The sequence below is a fragment of the Parasteatoda tepidariorum genome, chromosome 1 (assembly GCF_982258835.1).
Source record: "Parasteatoda tepidariorum strain Cologne lab strain chromosome 1, Ptep-v5.0, whole genome shotgun sequence".
Taxonomy (NCBI): Eukaryota; Metazoa; Arthropoda; class Arachnida; order Araneae; family Theridiidae; genus Parasteatoda; species Parasteatoda tepidariorum.
Window position 1 is genome coordinate 70,577,452 of NC_141755.1, and position 20,270 is coordinate 70,597,721.

At 30.2% G+C, this 20,270-nt stretch overlaps 1 protein-coding gene across 2 annotated transcripts; it reads left to right on the plus strand.

The window, feature by feature from the left end:
• The first annotated feature begins 676 nt into the window (after positions 1–676).
• LOC147816506 (uncharacterized) lies at positions 677–2,967 on the plus strand. 2 transcript variants are annotated; one of them, XM_087166164.1, is made up of 2 exons: positions 677–958; positions 2,200–2,967. In XM_087166164.1, the coding sequence occupies exons 1-2, from the start codon at positions 817–819 to the stop codon at positions 2,625–2,627; spliced, it is 570 nt and encodes a 189-aa protein (XP_087022290.1). In that variant the 5' UTR covers positions 677–816; the 3' UTR covers positions 2,628–2,967. The 2 variants fall into 2 exon arrangements, with proteins under 2 accessions (XP_087022290.1, XP_087022291.1); XM_087166165.1 differs by having other exon boundaries at positions 677–928.
• The last annotated feature ends 17,303 nt before the right edge of the window (positions 2,968–20,270 follow it).

Here is a 20,270-nt window from a genome sequence, read left to right on the forward strand (position 1 = left end):
GTTTTGCAAAAGTACGAATATATTGCTAGTTTCATATTCTAAATTTTGCTAACAATAAACAATACCTTAAGCAATATAATTCTTAAATACAACTTATTTCATTATTTAGTTAAAAAGCTTATTATTAAGTCTGCAAAAAGGAATATTAAAACATGAATGCTAAATAACACTTACTCGACTATTAACGGTTATTTGATAACTGTCTCGTTTGATGGAATTAATCCATTTTTTTTTTTAATTTCCTCACATTTTGGTAACCTAAATACGGATACTGTAGGCCCATTTTTGTAGTTCCCTTTACATCTTGGAACTACACACGTAAAGGGCATTGTTAAAAGCTGTAAAATAATGCAACATATATTTTTTTGAAATCGTTTAAAACGACGCACCCGGCGAGCAAACGATACTGCTATTTAATGAAGAACAAATATTTGAAATTGGCGGCTAATCGCATATCCCCACAGTATGTGACGTCACTAAAATACCTTGATGATCTCAGCGGCCTTATTTCTCGGTGGCTATGGCAAGACGGGGAGAGGGGACCAGAGTAAACAAACAAAATCTACTTAATGCCATCAATATTTACGTGTAATGGCTACGGTGGCCGAGCGATTTGAATGGAAAAAAAAACGACTAATAGGGCGCGTTCCTTTATTCGCACAGAGTGCACTGGTTCCACACCAGTCGTTCCAAAATTAAACGAGTTTTGAACCAGTGCGAAACTGATCGTTTTTTTATTCGAACTGAAATTGGTTAGTGTCGCACGAAGTGCACTAGTTTGAAAGTCGGTGTGCTTGTTGAGAATACAAATTAAAAATGGCCGGCAGTGGCATAGGTGAAATGCAGTATTATCATCAGTGTTCTAATTGCAAGCTTTTAGGCCGAGAAGACGAAATTACAGAACATGTGAAGAATTGCCCAAAACAAAGTGAATCTATTAGTAATTCTCTTACTTTTGGTATGTTATATAATAAAAGAATTATGTTAATGATAAGGTAAATTACGTACTAAAAGTTAAGGATGATCATGGAATAGATAATAAATATTAACTTCCAATGTTTATTATTATGCATATATTTGTACGTATGATACTCTGTTGAAGAGTGATTATGTATTTTTTAATATATATTATTTGAAATTAGTAAGTTAATTTCTTTTCATTGTTATTAATAAGAATTTTTTAGGCTCGTGTTATTCGCTCGTTTCCGTCTGTGAATTTTTTAAGTTAATGATAAATATACTTATAGGTATGATTTATAAAAATTTTGTAGGAAAATTAATTAGATGTTTATGATTTTATATTAAATTTGTTTCAGACAATAATATGAAACTCTCTTAAAAAAAAGAGAGCACTATTATAAATTAAGCATGTTGATTTGATATTACCATCAAACCCTTTCGTATATTAATGTTTGAAAATGTTATTTTACATTATCGATTCTTTTGGCATTGTTTTTACCAGTTACATTAAATCTTAAGGGTTAAAAATCTGTAAGTACATTTTTTCAGCATTTTGTAATTATGAAAAATATTTTTTTGTACAAGCACATCAGTAATTGTAGTAAATAATTTTCTCGATTTATTTGATGTATCATCACAATCATAAGTTTTTCGAGTAAATTTTTAATTTATTTTGAAGAAAAGTCATTGAATTATGTATTATTAACAACACACTTGCCAATATTTACTTTTTTTCCAGGATAATTTTTCGGAGTGGTAATAAAAAGTTTGTTGATATGTAATTTGAGACGAAATTATAATTCTTATTATACTACAGGGGTCTATCCAGGCCGAATTTACTACCGTTTAGCGGTATGTTTCTCATTTAGCTAATGTTTTGATTTTTTCACCATGTACAATCTAAATAGCTAATATACTTTTTTAAAAGCCAATAAGAACATTGATAGAATTCTTCTACATCAGTACAATACTATGTCTTTGATGATAAAATACTATGTCTGCGAAATCAGATTAACCTTTTCGTGGCCAGTAGCCTTTATGTGCTCATTCAGGGCGTAGTGAGAAGAATTATACTACGGGATAGGGGTGTTACACCAAAAAGTTTTTTTTTTTTTTTTTTAGGAAAAAAAATTGCCAATGGTGAAGTTTTTGTCCTATATACATCAATTATTGTCTAGTCTTAAAATTTTTGAGACTTTTAAATAGTTTTGTTATTAATTTAAAATTTTTTTTTTACAGACTCTTGGGCTGATCCTGACGAGCCATTGTCTGGTAGCGTTGAACAGTCTGGTAACATATCAGAAGGAGAAACAGGTGAACTGTTGCAAGGTAAAAATGTATTTGCATGGAGCAATTCGGCTACACTGCTTTTGCTCTCTATATATAAGGAGAAGCTGGAGCGCTTTAAGTATAATAAGAAGAAAACAGTATGGACTGAAATTGCTACAGCTATGGGGAAGCACGGATATCAATTGAGTCATATCCAGTGCGACAACAAGATCAAGGGACTGTTGTCCAGTTACCGGAAAGTGAAAGACAATAACCGGCTTTCCGGTAGCAAGCGCATAACTTGTAAATTTTACGAAGAATTAGATGCAATGTTTTGTAAAGCACCTACGATCAACCCTGTCTGCTTCATCTTCCCTGTCTGGATTTGTGCAATCTAATTCAGACAGAGGAGCTGAATCCTCTTCACGTTCCCCTTCTTCCCATCTCCCCCCTTCCTTCCTTCACCATCCTTCTACGGCTCAGGATGAGCCAACTAGAACGCCGAATCCTACACCGAAGCGAAAACGTGAAGAGGAAGAGCCTCACTATTTTGCTCTTTTTAGGGAAAGTTGTGAGAGACGGCACAGGGAAAGGATGGAACAAAACAAAGAATTCCTTTCCCTGTTAAAAGAGCTCATTTCCAAGTTGAATTAATTTATTATTGTTTAATTTCATTTATGTTTAATTTCTTTTCCACTTGTATGTGCAAAATAAATAATTTTGTTCTTAATAATTAAATAGTGAGTGCTTGATGTGGTTTTTTTTTTATCATATTGTCTGTATTTAGATTAGTTCATGAAAAGCCAGTAAAATTAGGTATGTATAAGTTCAGTTATTTATGGATGACAGTTTTCATTTTTATTGGGTCAGGCAATGAATATCCAGTGAGCTGAATACATTTATCTGCATATTAATCATATTTCATCTTTGTGAGAAAAAAAGAATGGAAAATTTTTAATTATTTTATGCAAGCCAAATTATATCAGAATAAAGTAGTTGGAGATTTATTGTAATTGGGTTCGTTAAAAATTATAATTCTTTGAACTTTGTTAACGCTTAATTTTTAATGTATTTTTTATATATTATAAATTTTGTATTTCTTACGGTGTTCCTCTAGGTCAGGGGTCGCCAAACTTTTTTGATTATCGACCCCTATATAATTTTTCGAAATCTCCATCGACCCCCGCAAAAGTAATTTTCTGTTAATTAAAATAAAACTCTATTAGGTACTATGTTTGTACATTTATTTTATGATTTTAAACATTTATTAAAGTAATAGTACATTATGTAACAATAGTTTTATGAAAAATATATTAATATTGAAATTTAAATACCTTATTATTAAATAATAAGTAATTATGCATAAGTAGATATAATAAGTAAAGCAACTAAAGATTTACTGCTTCTTGATCAATATGATAGGTGGGGCTGGTGTTGTTTTGCAAGGTTCGCTATAGTGGGTTCAAAGTTGGTCAATTTTAATTTTCGTCAAAATTGGTCAATTTTGTAATTTTCGTAAAAAAAAAAAATACAAAGTGTGCTATAGTTCTGTCGCGGGCTGTACTAATCCATATCATTAATGCTTACCTTCTTTTTTGTGCATTGATAATTAAAATTGATATCTAAACTAAGCGAATGGTTTTATCGAAATAACTAATTATCCAAAACTATAAAAGTTTTAATAATGACACTGCAAATATTCAACACAGTTTGCAAAGATAGTTGAAACTGCGTATGATATTTGCATTTGTAACGTCAATGCTCGTCGCACGTGACATTTGGACAAGCGCATATATGACTTATGTGCTGAGTTCGTGCCACTGCGCGGTGGTACGTACATACTTGTTTCACCCCAATAAATATGTTTATTAATTTATGTTTTATAAAGAAACTGATATTGAGTCAATTATAAAAAAAATTCACAAATTTTACATACTTAATTAGGTATGTGTGATTTTCGCATTGAGAACTGTTTCTTTTTTCGACCCACAACTGACCCTTCCGATTCGGATCGACCCCTGCTTTTGTTAAATAGACCCTTGGGGGTCTATATAGACCACTTTGGCGACCTCTGCTCTAGGTTTACTAGGTGATAACTTGTAAGTAATTATTACTCTTAACACTAGTTTCCTCAACAAACATTAGTCAGAATACATATTGCCTAAGATTCCACTAACTAAAATAATGTAGCCAAATAAATTTTTTTAAACTAGGCAACTGTATCCCCAATTCAAAATATAAATTGCTCCCTCAGATGTCCCTTTGAAATGTACCATTATCAATTGATAGAATCAATATCTTATGAATCTTAGAAGTTTTTTTTACATTTTCTTTTACTTGCATTAATAAACACAAATTGTGTTGGAATAAAAAAAGTTTCTTTTGCATTAATAAAGACATTGTGTTTGAAAATATCGCCTCTTCAGATGAGTAATAAAAATGAACATACTGCATACATACAATATAAATTTATTTTCAATTGTGACAGAAAATTTTAACTAAAAGAATAAAATACTGAATAAACACTGCATTCCTATTTAAACATTTGGCTGCAGCAAATGCATGTAACTAGTAGATGAAAATATATCCTGAGAAACCTGAAATCTTTCAAAAATTCCATTTCTTAACAAATTTCTAAAAACGGTTAAATATATGTCTGTTCTAAGAGACAATATGGCTAATTACATGAAGCATTACTCAAATTATTTAACACCAGTGATGGCAAGTTCCTTCGAGTGTAAAAACCACCTTAGAAGAAATAGTTCATTCTAATCCAAGCAGAAGAAACTTTTTTTCTTTTTCAAAAAAAATATATATGCATCAAAATATTTAAACAGATAATAATTGAAATCTAGTTTAAATGATTGTATTCATTCTTTAGCTATTTATTTAAATAAGTAAAAACTGGAAAGCAAAAAAAATTCGAGAATTTTTCCTGAATTTTTTAAAATGCTTAATATGTTGAAGAGTATAGTAAAACATAACTTAATATTTGTGTAAAGAACTATTTAAAAATGCATAATCAAATTTCTTTTGATATCAGAATTCTCAAAAAGAAATATGTAGTTTAAAATTCTAAATAAAGCTAATAATTTTTTTTCTTAAAAAAATTTTAATGTTATAGATTTACTAAAACAGTCCTTGTCCAAATTATTAGACACACTAAAAGATTCTATGAAAAATCTCAATAATCAGGAGATACTATACAGTTTCATTGTTTTTCCAAGACAAACTGAAATGTATTCGTTTACCTTCGAGTACCAATTGGTTAATTGAGATGATATATAAATTCAACGATGTATTATATAAATATAGAATATTAATTATCAGGTATTATATTGTAATAATTAGATCAAATTATTAGATGCACAGTAGGCTTTTGGTAATTACATGTTTAGCACAAGTTTATATGCAAATCTTTTATATATAAACATACATGTAATGGGGTTTTGATTAAAGAGATTTTTAAAAAAATTCCTATTTGTATTTATTTTTAACGTATTGCATTACAATGTTAACCAATTGATACATGAATGTAAACAGGTGAAAACCGGTTTGAACCGTGTAAAAACAATTAAGCTAATATCACCTGATAATTAAGATTTTTCTTAAAATCTTTAAGTGCGTCCAATAATTTAACTAGGGATTGTATTTTAAATTTGAGCTAATCTTATAATATTTATTGTTAAACAACTGTATCCGTGAATTAGTTTTAAAAGATGACAATAGAAAATATTTATTATTACTATTAATGAATAATAATTTGCTTATTATTAATTAATAATATTTTCTATTTGTTTCAAACAATATAGAAAATATTATTAATTAATAATATGCAAATTATTTAAAATTTAAGGCAGAGTGCCACAAATATAGTCCCTTTTGTTATTGGCTGTTATTGGTTCATCAGCTTCTTCATAATCCCTATTGTCTGGTTCATTAGGATCTTTCATATTATCAACAAAATCCTCTTGCTTTATGCAAATGTTGTGCAGCACACATGAACTTAAAACATATAGAGGGAGGTACTCTATTTTGTCGATGTTAAAATACATCAACCGTCGAAATCTGCCTTTTAATTGCCCAAAGGCACGTTCAATGCAAACCCGACTTGAAGACAATCTGTTGTTAAAGTTGATTTGTCTCCTTCCTAGATGACCATTGTTTTTGTAGGGTACCAAGAGGTTTAGTCCCAGCGGATATGCTGCGTCTCCAACGAGATGAGTATGATTGGGAAAATAACGAGGGTTTCCAATCATCTCGTTGTAAACTTCCGAATTTCGGAAAACTCTTGCGTCATGTACAGACCCGGGGAAAGAGCAAAATACATGGGTGAACACTAAGTCAACTGTGCATACAGCTTGAAGTATCAAACTATGCTTGTCCTTTCTGTTATAATACTTTTCGGGGTCTTTTCGCGGAGCTTTAATTGCTATATGGGAGCCATCAATAGCACCGATGATGCCAGGGAAGCCTTTTATTTCACGAAATTCACTTTCAGCAACAACAGGATCTGGCCAAGTAATAATATTTGGAGCCATCTTTTCCAAAATATAGGATACCTTTAAAAGGCATCTAAATAGGGAAGATTTAGTCAGATCAAATCTGTCAGCAATAGATCTGAAAGGAAAAAAAAAACTTTATTTTTTATAACATTTGAATTAAAATCTTATTGCTTTTAAAAAATTTGCTGAAGAAGGTGATATTTTATTTTAATAAATTATGCAAATATAAGAAACAAAGATTTATAACATAACAGTAAACTCTGGATGAAACCAGCTGCAATAGTTCATAAAATGACTTAATAAACACCATAATAAGAAAAGCAATTTAGTTGAATTAAAAAATATTAAACTTACCGAAAACTTTCTTGGTTAGCTAATAACCAAATAACACACAATAAGGCTTTTTCCATCGGAATGCATGGTCTTCCAGGTCCAGGAATTTCCTCCTTACTAATGAGGTTGAACAAAATTTCAAAAGTCGATCTATCCATTCGAAAATGAGATTTGAAATCTCGGTTATTATAATGACGAACAACATCCTCCACATAGTTTTTTATGCAAATACGCTTGTTTTCTCTTTTAGCATTTGATAGCCTTAGTAGAGCCAGTTCTTCGTCCTCGTCCTCCTCCTCAAACATCATGTCTGAGATTTGATTTACTGAGGACAGTAGAAAAGCTTTTATCAACTCTCGATTCATCATAAAATATAGTAAATAGGAAGAAAAACTGATAAAATTATTAAAAAATCAACTGTTAAAAAATAAAAGCGTGAGGTTCAACTATTTCATAAGATATAAAGTTTACAACTCCTTACAAAATGCGGTGTAGTCGGAACAGTCGGCAGAAGAGCGTCTTGGTTGCTATTGGCAACCACAGTTCCGCACTGATCGTTCCTAAAATATGGTTCGAAACGGAAAACAGTACGATCACGTGATCGTTTCAAACTAGTTTCCAGTTTGCAACCAGTGCGAATAAAGGAACGCGCCCTAAATCTTTGAAAAAATTAAAATAAAAACAACGTAAAATTTCACACGTGTTCTTGACCACAACAAAGCAAGCCCACAGAGAATTTTCAGGGATCCTTCGGAATGTTTTCACTGCCGGGAATTTCTTCGCAGCATAAAAATCGTCTCCAGCGAGAATGGTCCTTTATCTGCCGCTGCGAGGGATCTCCCCAAGTCTGGTGGGTGTTAGAATATAGGAAGGTAAAAACAGAACATTCTTCTTTTCAATTAAGTTAGTGAAGTTATCTCTTTTTAATTTTAATCACTCTTTTCAGTGAAATTTTCATTTGAATTTTACAGCAGAAAATGTGATTCTTCGCACATACAAAATTTCAACGTCGCTTAGCTGTTATTTATGTGAAGGCTACGTTTCCAAATATAAAAGCCAATGGATTTTTTAATGTTAAGACAACTGATGAAATTTCATTATTTTGAGGAAAACGATTCTTTAAAAATGGGGTGGATCTGGCGTGTGAACCTCTCAATCACAAAATGCGGCGATAATGAAGCTTGAATTTGGCATCTTACTAGTTTAATGTTTAACGTGAAACAAACATATATAATATTTCAACATTCACCACAGACACACACGCGCACACGCGCGCACACACACACACACACACACACACACACACACACACACACACACACACACACACACACATATATATATATATATGCATAATTTTTTTTAATGCCGGGCACTTGGGACTAAGACCCATTGCTCTCAGGAATGCCAAAACTGCTTCTCTCTTCTCGTTACCCAGTGGGCACCTGTGGCGAAGCCACGGCGGTGGAGCAGCGTCGCCCACGTCACACAAACACAAACCCGTTTATAGGGCGGGTCAAATTCGCACAATCATACACACAAAGGAGAAAGGACATAAAACACAGAGAGTGAGAGAAAGAAACATCCATGCCCTGAGCAGGATTCGAACCCGTGGCCATCGGCTCCGCAGTCAGGCCGCTAACCACTCGGCCATCTGGTCGGCTATATGCATAATAAATTAATTAATTAAACCCAGATTTCCTCTACTTTTTCGTTTATTTTTAGGAATAGGCTTAATTTAAAAAAAAAGAAAGTTCCTAAGTTGCAAATTTTCTGTTTTATTTATTAATTTTTAATTTAAAGCCAATGTTTACGGAAATGAAAGATAACATTGTATATAGGTTAAAATCTTTTTTTCATTTACCTACATTTTACACAATATAATTTAAATCATATTTTATTAATTTTTTTTTGTTGGTTACATTCAGAAATGATTACGCGCAGTATTTATTCAATTTATAAATAAACAGTTTTAAGAAACAAAGATTTATAATTTTTTTCAATTCAAATGATATATTTTTCAATAATAATTATTTCTTCGATTTTTCCCTTAAAATAACGCAAAGGCGCAGCCGCTGCCATTGTTTTGAGTGTTAAACTTAACGCTACATTTTATTTTGCTACGTTTAAAAGCAAGACTTGGGAATTTGAAATTGCGAAGGTGCATCAAAAAATTTACAGATATCTATATGCATACGACACACAATAAACTATAACTATGTCCATATAATAAAAGACATATCTATACATATACCACATGGAATCATTGAAGAAAATTTAAGTGAGACGTAAATAAAGTACCTACCAGAAAAAAAAATCTGTTGCGCAAAAGCCTTGAGTTATTCTCGATTTGGTCGTATGTGCAATGTGTACAAAGCTCCTACCGATCTCACAATTTGAATTACTTAAATACTTTTTATTATATTTAGCATATTAGTTAAATAATCTAAATTGTTTAAAATCAAGTTTTGTTTTCAGGATTTGTTTTAGTTAATTTTTTTTAGTGTAGTAGTGTTGTAAGATACGGTTAAATAGCAACACTAGTACCACAAAGAAAAATGTGAAACAAAAATTGAAGCATGGAAGAATTTATATATATATATATATATATATATATATATATATATATATATATATATATATATATATATATATATATATATATATATATATATATATATATATATATATATATATATATATATATATATATATATATATATATATATATATATATATATATATATATATATATATATATATATATATATATAGTACTAAATTCTTCCATGCTTCAATTTTGAGAAGAAAAACATTACTTAACTTGAATTCCCTTCTTTCTGTCTTTATTTCTTTTATCCATTGCAGCTTCATGCTAACAGCATTTCCCTGAATCCTCAGTATTTGTATTTTAACCTAGCAGGACGCGCAGAGGTCTATATGGACCCCAGATGATTTTGTTAGGTACAAATCTGAGGATTAGAAGTCTTTCTCGGACTCACTTTCGGTGGCCAGTTGATCATCCCAAGCTCACCGCTTCACAATACCTCATAGTCGTCCACCTACATGAATTCCACATTCTTCTGTTAAATGGTACCTCAGCCGTAGTCGGCTATGTCGCCCCAAACGCATGGTGGTAAGTCGTTGATTAGATTTTTTAACATAATTGCCAATTAGTCTAATTACCCCTACTCAATTAGATAGTTAAATGTCGAAATAAAGCATTTTTAGTTTTACTATTTGTCTCATAATAAACACACAATGTAAATTTGACCCTTTTATCTTTGTAAAGACGTGTAATTCAGAATTGCTGTTAATTTCAGGTAAATTATTTACCTCGTTATTTACAAACATCGAAATTAAATTTTTTCTTTTTCCCGCATAATGAATGCATGGTCCAGGTTTGAAATTTCTATCGTCGTAAAAAAATTTTATTATGTTAGAAAATTTTCAGATTCCTTATAACACGAATTTGATGCCAGTTATTAATTTTTCCCAGGTGCGTACGAAAGCTGTAATTACCCAAATAATTACAAAATATCGAAATGAACATTTTTTAAGTTTTTCTTTTTATCTCATAAAGAACATATAGTCCCAAATTTTAACTTTCGAACTTCATGGGAAGTGCGATCATTATAGTGATGAATAAGGTTTTACCTTTTGTATGAAAAAAAAAAATTTCTGTACAAAAATGAATAAATAAATAAATAAAAATAAATAAGTAAGTAAATAAATAAATATGCTTTTAAACAGTTTCTTATTGTTGTCGGTAAATTCTTTTTGCATGGTAAAATCATATTTTGGATCAAGGTCTCTTATAAATTGTCCAATATGTATATTGATGAGTGAGGCTTTGCCTTTTATACATATATATACTTTTTCTGTGCAAAAATAAATAAATGACTAAATAGATAATAAAAATAAATAATTAAATATACAGATATATGAATAAATAAACAATGAAATAAAAAAATAATTATGATTTTAAACAGTTTCTTATTGTTGTCAGTAAATTCTTTTTGTATGGTAAAATTATATGATAGTATCAAAGGCTCTTATGTCCTGTGTTATAGGCTCTTATGTCTTAGGTCCGGCATGTCTTACATGCATATATTGATGAGTAAGGCTTTGCTTTTCATATGCCTATGAATTTTTTTCTTTACAAGAAAAAATCAATAAACAATTCAATAAAAAGCTTTGCCCTTTAAAATGCACACATTTTTCTTTCTTTACAAAATTAAATAATTAAATAGAACAAAAAATAAATTAAAATAATTATGATTTTAAACAGTTTCTTAATGTTGGTGGTAAATTCTTTTTGTATGGCAAAATTATATGATGAGATCAAGGACTCTCATAAATGGTCCTTTCCTTTTAAAGTTCTACTTTGAATGACTGTTTCATGTTTTGGAAATTACAGAATATATTTTGTGAAATACGCTTGGAAACAAGATATTTAGATTTTAAACGAGCTACCTGCGTAGCAAAATAGTGAGATATTTTAAATAGATGACTTGATCAAGGACTTGTAACATTTTTCTTTGTTATCTCAAATTGATAAAAATGTTTTGATTTTATTTTATTTTCCAATATGACATCAGTAAAGCTACACAAACACTTGTGCATATTAAATGCAGGGTTTTTCGCTTATACTTGAAGCCTAATCTTATACTTATCGTGTTATTGGATTTGTCCAACGTCACGGAGAATTTGAAACCAGCACCAAAGTTCTGAGAAAATTACGGTTAGCGGTTGAATTTTCAATTGATTCAATTCATATTTCACGTGACGTTATTATTATATTTTTAAAAATAATAATTCGTTTGTAAAAACATTAAATATTTCATAGCTTTCATTCAGTTTATTAAACTACAATAAAAAAGATAAAATTATAGAGAATAATAAAATACAATTCATGATTTTTGCAAACTTAGGGAGCATTCGTATTAAGGGGTCACAGTACCCAAAAAATGACAAAAATACCACATTTTTTTTATAGCTTATAATAAAACTTCAAACTATTTCAAATTCACTAAAAAAAATCATCTCTCTATCTACATTTTTAAAAAAGTTATAAAAGATTTTAGATTGTCCTAATACAGAAACTTGCTCAGCAGTCAGAATTTAAAGTGCTTTTTCTCATAGATGATAATTTCGTGTTTTAATCTTAATTAAATCCTAAGGAATCTTTTCTATTTAGGATAAAGCTTTGAAGTAAATTTTTTCATCTCAAGTATAATACACTTATTCAAAGTGTACATGGAATAAGCATTTTGTGAGGTATTACAATTTTTACAGCATGTTATATATACCTAACAGGAATTTTTACCCTGTTTTTCCACTTTTTCACAAAATAATCTATAAAAAATATTCTAATTGATATATCAACAAATGAATGTACAAAATTGTTAAGAGGAATATTGTAAGCACTAAGGAAATATTTTTTTTAAAAATATGTTAAAATAAAAAAGCCTTAGGGATTTAAAAATTTTAAATTTTTTCAACTTTTTAAGAAATTTAAAAAAATTTAAACAGTTTAATTATTTTTTGAAGATAAATTATAAGTTAAATGAGCAGTAAAGCATCCACAAAATGAATGATTATACGTTTATTTAAAAAAATTGTTCCAAAGGTACTGTGACCCCTTAAAGTGGTTTGATCGTTCTAATTTAGACGCATTAATCAAAGTCTCAATTTTTAAATATATATTTTATACAAATTTTTATTTTGACCAAAAAGCTACAAAAAATATTGTCGATGCAGCGTTGGTAAATATTTTGTATTAAAATGAAAAGTTTGTTTTCAAAATATTTAAATTCTTCGCAAAATCGAATATTTATAGCAAAAAGACAAAGAAAAAACGTCTCACTCTTGTCTTAAGATAAAAACCAGTTTAATTTTTTAGTTTGTTTTGGAAAAGCACCGACAGAATCGTTTAGAGTGGGATTCAGAAGCTCCGTGCTGAAAAAGTGATCCATTTTTAGTAATGTTAAAATATTTATACCAAAATCGGCCAGGGTGGAGTGGTGAACATTTTGAATTAATGCAAAAAAAAAAAATTTTTTTTTTTAAGATTTTATCACTAAGCTAATGATAATTGTTCGTTTTTTCTCGACTTTATTTTTTGTAACAAAGAAAACAATTTTCTTTGTATTTAAACATTTTAACATGTTTTGTTAAAAAATCCGATTTGTAAATTCTTATTTCTGAGAAGTATTGGCGATCGCAACGCTCGAATACGCCATCTGGGGAGAGACCGGTTTCATGCTTTTGACCCTTCCCTCTCCTCCTCTATTCAGTTGTATAGGAATGTACTACGATATCTCCCCTTCTCTTAATATTTTTCCTTTTTATTTAATTAAAACATTTTTTTAAATTTCCGTGATGCTTTTCTTCTGAACTATGTTTAATGTAGTTTTCAGTTCCATATAGTTTTCCAACTTAAAATATTTTAATCAAGAGAGAACCTAACGTACTTCCTCCCTCTATGACTCTCCACACGCTAAATGGGGAAAGCATGAGACGTGTTGTCATAGGTAGAGAGTTCTGCTCTACGCCACCTGCAGCCCATTTCGATCGCCAATAATACACTTAAAGTTATGTTGAATGGCACGCTTATAGGATAAAAAATTAGAAAGTTTGAAGATTGAGGAGTAGAAGTAGTAATACTTTACTGGCGCCACACTACAGTTGAACAATAGGCTGTTGACAACGGTCTGGGAAACATCCGTGAGTGAGCATGATTCTAAAAGATGCCATTGCAATTTTGATCCTCTGCAGAGGACCACCCCTCCGCTTTTGTAGCCCAGCGACCTGCTTTCGAAGTCGAGCACTCTATGGTAGAACAATTTTATAATGACCAATATCACGCACCCTTGGTCCCTTTGCAAGTTGATCAAAGTGGCCACCCACCCGCTCGCTGAATTTGTTGCCACTGATGCTTGATTTCTGTGATTTATTGGGAATCGTGTCTTACGATTAATCAACAGTTGGAGCTGATCATAAAGTAAGGGATGGATGGTTGACTGAATGTAAACAATAAAAAGCCTCCTAAAACCAGAAGAATTTTAGAAAATTTCCGGTGTATCCCTCCGCTTATGTTATACTTACGAGGTGATGTGTGAACAGGCTTAACATTCTAGGAAGTTCTGTTAATTTGATTTATATTTAAATTTACGCGTAATTTTACCTTTCATTTTCCTGTAATTTATAAATTCAAACTGGTTGGGAACCTAAAACAAATTGAAAAAAATCACAATATATATAAATTGTGATGTGTGATGTGTTTAGAGTGTTATTCCTTATTTGGCTATACTTGTGTAAAACATCACTGTTAGATATTTTTTGGGTTGCATCTTGCAGGGCGTATTATGCTTGCGGAGTCTTCCAAATCTACATTTACATTTCATTGAAATTTAAATTGAAAGCGTTATATCTAATGCGTTATATTGTAAACACTACAGGTATAATAATTTTGGATGGGGTCCTTTTACAAGCTTAGGCGTAAAAATCAATCGGAAGTAGTAGCCCGGAAGTCTCAACGTGAATTTTAACTCCTAGCGCCATCTGTGATTAGCTATACACGGTCAATCCTCCATGGTTTAATGGTGTTTTTCTGCACCAATAAAACGGATGCGACTAAGATTGAAATTTAGATCATACATGCTTAGTTTGATTTAATTTTGAAGTTAGTTTAGTTTTATCTTCAAAAAATGCTTATAACAATACATATGAGGCCGGGATAGCCTGGTCGGTAGGGCGCTGGGCCGATGTCCGAGAGTTCGCGGGTTCGAACCTCGGGGGCCGAAAACTCCCCGTGTAGTAAAGTGACTGATGCACGCTAAATCTGTCGAGTAGCAAAAGTTCTCCATGTTCCCATAACAAATCAATACCTCTGGGGGTACTGGAGTGGACATCGATCGTTCTCTGATTCAGGTCAAAATTACGATCTGTGGATGAATGAATGGATGTATGAATGGGTCCGCCCTATAAACGGGTGTGACGTATGGTGTGGCAGAAGTCGAATTCTTTGCCATAGATGGCGCCACTGGGAAACAGGAACAATCGCACCCCCTCTGACTGAAACATGCATACGCCAACAACAACAATACATATTTTGAACTACTCTACTGTGTAATTATTATGTTTTTAGACACGCTATCAATTTGGTGCTTTAGATAAAATTTACAAGCATAAATAAATACCCTGTTTGATCGAATATTAATACAAGTTGGAATCAACGATATTCGTCAAAGCGGGACCAAAAATAAATGTTAAAGATAATAAGGAGTGTTTTATAAATTAAATAATGAGTATTTTATTTAATATTTAATTTATCACAGAATTTTTTTAAATTTATCACAGGTCCTGGGTTCGATCCTCGGACCGGGCAAGGTTGACTCTGCTTTTCATCCCTTCTGTGGGTTGATAAATGAGTACCAAGCATGCTCGGGAACTAAACGCTGGGAAATTCGCGTTTGGTTAACCACCTAACCGAAACATCTCCTCCTGCACCCCAGAGCCCAATGTCAAGATAACTGAGATGGGTACAGTAGGCCTTGGTTCTCTATGGGCTGTAGTGCCGCTGAGTTTAGTTCTTAGTAATTTATTTAATAAGAATAAGCTGAAGAAATCGCCATAATCGTTAAAGAAATTTTTTGAAGAAAAAATGCTATAATAGTTAGTGTAGGTTAAATTTATAATTTGTGCATCAATCTAGTAAGTGTTGCTTTTTCGTATAACAGCTTCAGAGCGAAATTTAAGAAAAACTCTTTTGTACGTGAACACTATAAGAAGCGCAAATATATGTAAATAAATAAAATAAAACAAAAATAAATAAAATAAAAATTAATATAGAAAAAATAATTAAATAAAATAAATAAAAAAATAAACAAAAAGTAAATAAAATAATTTTTTTAAACTCTGAAGATATGTCCGATTTCGACATATTTTTAACCGATGTAGTCAATATTATCTATATTTAGTTACAATAAAACTAAATATATTATTACTTTTAAGTTTGGTTTGAATATACCTAACTAATTAATTTACTTAATGACAATATGAATCAGGAATAAAAAGAGAATTTATTAAAAAAACCGTGATTCAAAGAATCTAAATGTTAGTTAAATCGTTTCATATCTCTCTATATTAAAAAGAAATCGTAACGAGTTCTAGCTCTTCTATGTTACAATCTGTACGCTGCCGTACGTAATTGCGCAATCAATTGGGTAAATGTCCACTTGAAGTTTGCATGCGTCAATCATAGCCAGCGAGATTCAAGTGACGTCATCGTCGGAAGGGCTCGGAGGGAGATTCGTATCAAGAGAAAACTATAATAAATAGTTCATATCTTTTATGAGAGAAGTAAAACATTTTTGCTTTAGCTATTTACTGGAACTTAAATATTTTTAAATGCCAGTAAATAGCTACCGTCATGTGGGGCTACTCTGTGCAGGATTTCGCAGTTTTTGAACTTTGACATGTAAAAAAACTATGTTAATTCAAACTTTAGTAAAATCTATCGATATTATATTCATAACTGGACTCAAACGAGTGAATTTGAGCAATATTGGCATTATTTGTATTTAATAAGTCAAAACATACATTGCACAAAGTAGCCACCAAGTGGGGCTACTTTGTGCAGCGATAGGAATTCAGTTTAACAATCATGTCTTTAGTAAAATATTTATATAAAATTGTTAAAAAAGTTAATTGTTGACATTTTTAATAACAAAAACATCAAGATATGTAAAAATATTACTTTGAAAATAATTTTAAGCGTCAAAAAATCATTTTTTATAAAGAATTTTTTCTTAAAAATAATGTTTATTTCAAAACATTTGAGTTTAAACAAAAGGAAACCGTATACATTTTTGAACATTGAAATGGATGAAATTTCAAAAATAATAATAATTACATATTCATTAACATTTATAATATAACTTTGAACATAACATGCTTGAATGAACATGACAGAACTTGCTCTTCAGTTTCTGTCAAAATCACCTGGATGTCCTATAAAATATATTTTTATGTGTTAAATCGTTTGATTAATTCATTAGAAGAAAAATAATAGTTTAACAGCACGTTTCACGTGTTTCTTGTGAATTTTATTAGAGATAGTATTTCTGTGGATTTTGTACTTCTGAGAAGCTTCTGCAATCGACATACCACCAGCAACTGCTTGCAAACATTGTTGCAGATTTTCTAAAGTGTACACGGTAGTTTCTCGTTCCAGGTATTTTTTTTCTAACGTCTGACAATTTTTGTAGCGAAAAAAAAAAAAAAAACGAATGAAACTTTGCACAAAGTAGCCCTACAGTGCATTTTTTTTTTCATTTTCCGTTTATTTGTTATTAATTTTCAAAATTTTTTAGCGCTAACATGATATAATTGTTTATTAATATATAAATAAAAAATTTCGCATTTACGACAATTGTTTTATCAACGTCTTTGCATTTCACAGCTAAAGTTTCCACTCACAATTTTCGACGTCCGACGTTCTCGGAAAGTTGTTGACATTGGATAAACAAAACACACTCTGAGATTGTTTTAAAATTCGAAAAAATATCTGTAGTAATAGAGGAGACTTCTATCTTCAAATTCCACACATTTTTAACATGAAGAAAACATAATACTGAATAGCAACACTAGAAAAGTGCCAAATTCGAATTTGCACAAAGTAGCCCCACATGACGGTATGTATTATGTCTCTCGTCTAATTATGTATCTCGTAATAACTCAATAAAATAAACACTATTTCATGTTATTATAAAACAATATCAATTGCATTTCATAATAGAAAAGAATTTTATAAAAAAAATCTTACAACTAAAATTCCAGAACTCATCCAAATCTAAAAAAAATAAATTAATTTTAACTCTTCAGTGATTAAGGGGTTAAAGTATCCTCAGAACAATTATTATTTTTGCTTTTTTAATAACGTTAAAATAAACATCTTTTCAGTCGCATGATTAATAGATTTTTATTGCGCACACTTTAATAAAAATCTTAATTTTCAAAAATTAATAATATGGCTCAGATTTTTTAAAAATTTAAAAATTGTATCAAAAATTTTTAAAGCTCTAAGTTTCTGGAATATTCTTCGCAAAATTTATTTTTCAACATTACGGTTCCTGCAGTAAATTTGCTCGTTCATTTACTTATATATCAATTGTGACAATTTCTATGGTCCCCTTTATGTAAAATTGAAAAGAAAAGAATTCCAAAAAATATCGAATGCACAGATATAAATAACAAACTGTAAAAGTTTTAATAATTTTCAAAACACTTATTCAATGCACAATTTTATTATAGGCTGATTGTGAAAAAAAATTTCCTTTAAGTTCTATCTTAAACAGAAAAAAAAATCCCTAGGGATTCAAATAACATGTAAACATTAAAAAAGTATGCACGTGAAAAACTTTTGTTTTTGTTGGAAACCTTTTTTTTTTCAAACAACGTTCAAAACTTTATAAATAATGCAGATAGAGAAATGAATTTTTTTCAGTGTGTTTGGAATTATTTGAAAATTTAACAAAAGCAATAAATTATTTTTCAATACTTGTATTTGGTTAATATGATGCCGTAAAAGTAAATTATGAAATCTAATAATTAATTTTAAGGTCACAAAAAATCATTTACGATTTCATCACAAAATACATTAAAGCAATTTATTTGTGTAAGAAGAAATCATGCTATATGGAGCATGAATAGTTTCATAAAAACTAATCTAAAATTATTACTCAAAGCAATTTAACTGACAAACAACGACTTAAATTCCTATTTTTTTATTATCATTGAATGCACTGAAATTTTTTTGCATTTAAGTAAAATATTTACGAAATTTAAATCAGATAATAGTATACTATCAATTAGGAATAAATAAGATTCATGTGCCAATCAACAATGTTATTAATTTCTTTTTTCTTTTAGAAATAATACAAACCTGTTTATTTTACTAGTTTTTCAAATAATAAAAGTTTCAGCTCTTTATAATACAACTGAAATTTATTTTCGAGGATAGTTAAATACTTGGTTCGAATTAATGAATATTTAAACAAACAAATGATGTTTCAATTTGTTTTATTTCACGGCCAAAAGTTTTACTAAAGTATGAACGTTTTGCTAATTTTATATTATAATATCCGCTAACAAACAATAAACAGTACCCGAAACATTGTAATTCTTAAATACGACTTCTTTTATTGTTTAATTAAGAAATTTGTTATAAAGTCAGCAAAAACGAATATTAAAAAATAAAAGATCTTAATACATTCTCGGAGAATAACTGCTACTTGATATATGTCGCGTTCAATTTAATGTTTCCATTTTCATAAAAATCAAAGATGGGGTATCATATCAATCAAAGATTGTATCATGGGGAATTTGTAATCTAAAACTTTAGGATCACTTTTATAATTGCCTTTACTTTTCGGTACTGTACATGTATATATGGCATCGTGTCCTACACCACACTGTAAACAAGTCTGGTTCAAGTCCGGTGAAAAGTCCCGGCATTTAGGGTGCCGGTACTGATACACTGATCCGAATCTGATGCACTGTACTCTTACAGTAATAATTACAGGGCCGTATCTAAGGGGATATAGGGGTTCAACCCCTTTGAAATGCTTAATTTTATTATAATAGAGAAAAAGAAAGTTTTCCTTAATATTTTTAAAAGCAATACTTATTATTTATTTTTTTAATAAATATAATGATTTGTATTTTTAAGTAATGATATTAAAATATATTTTAATAAATATTATTATTAATTCCATAAAAATTATTATTTGATGTGCGTTTATGAAATTATGTCAGATTTGAGAGGTTAAAAAAGCTGTAATTTACTTAAAAAAGCTGTCTCATTCAGAGAGAAACAGGTAAGAAACCTTTAAAAGTTTGATTTCCTTTCTTTTCAAAACATCAAAACATTCCACCACTTGACTTTTCGTTTGTCCATATATGTATACAGATTCATGTGTGCATACCCTTTTTCCCCAGAAATCAGCAGGGGGCACATTTCCCTTGATTATCTCTATGATCTATCACTCCCCTTTGTCTTAAATAAGGGGGATATATCCTGCTCTTTTAAGATAAAGGGGAGATATTCTTGCTAGAACTAGAATTCGGAATAACTAGAATTTTTGTCGTTTTACTTGCTGAATTAGTTTGAAACTTATTGTATATTCTTTAATCTCT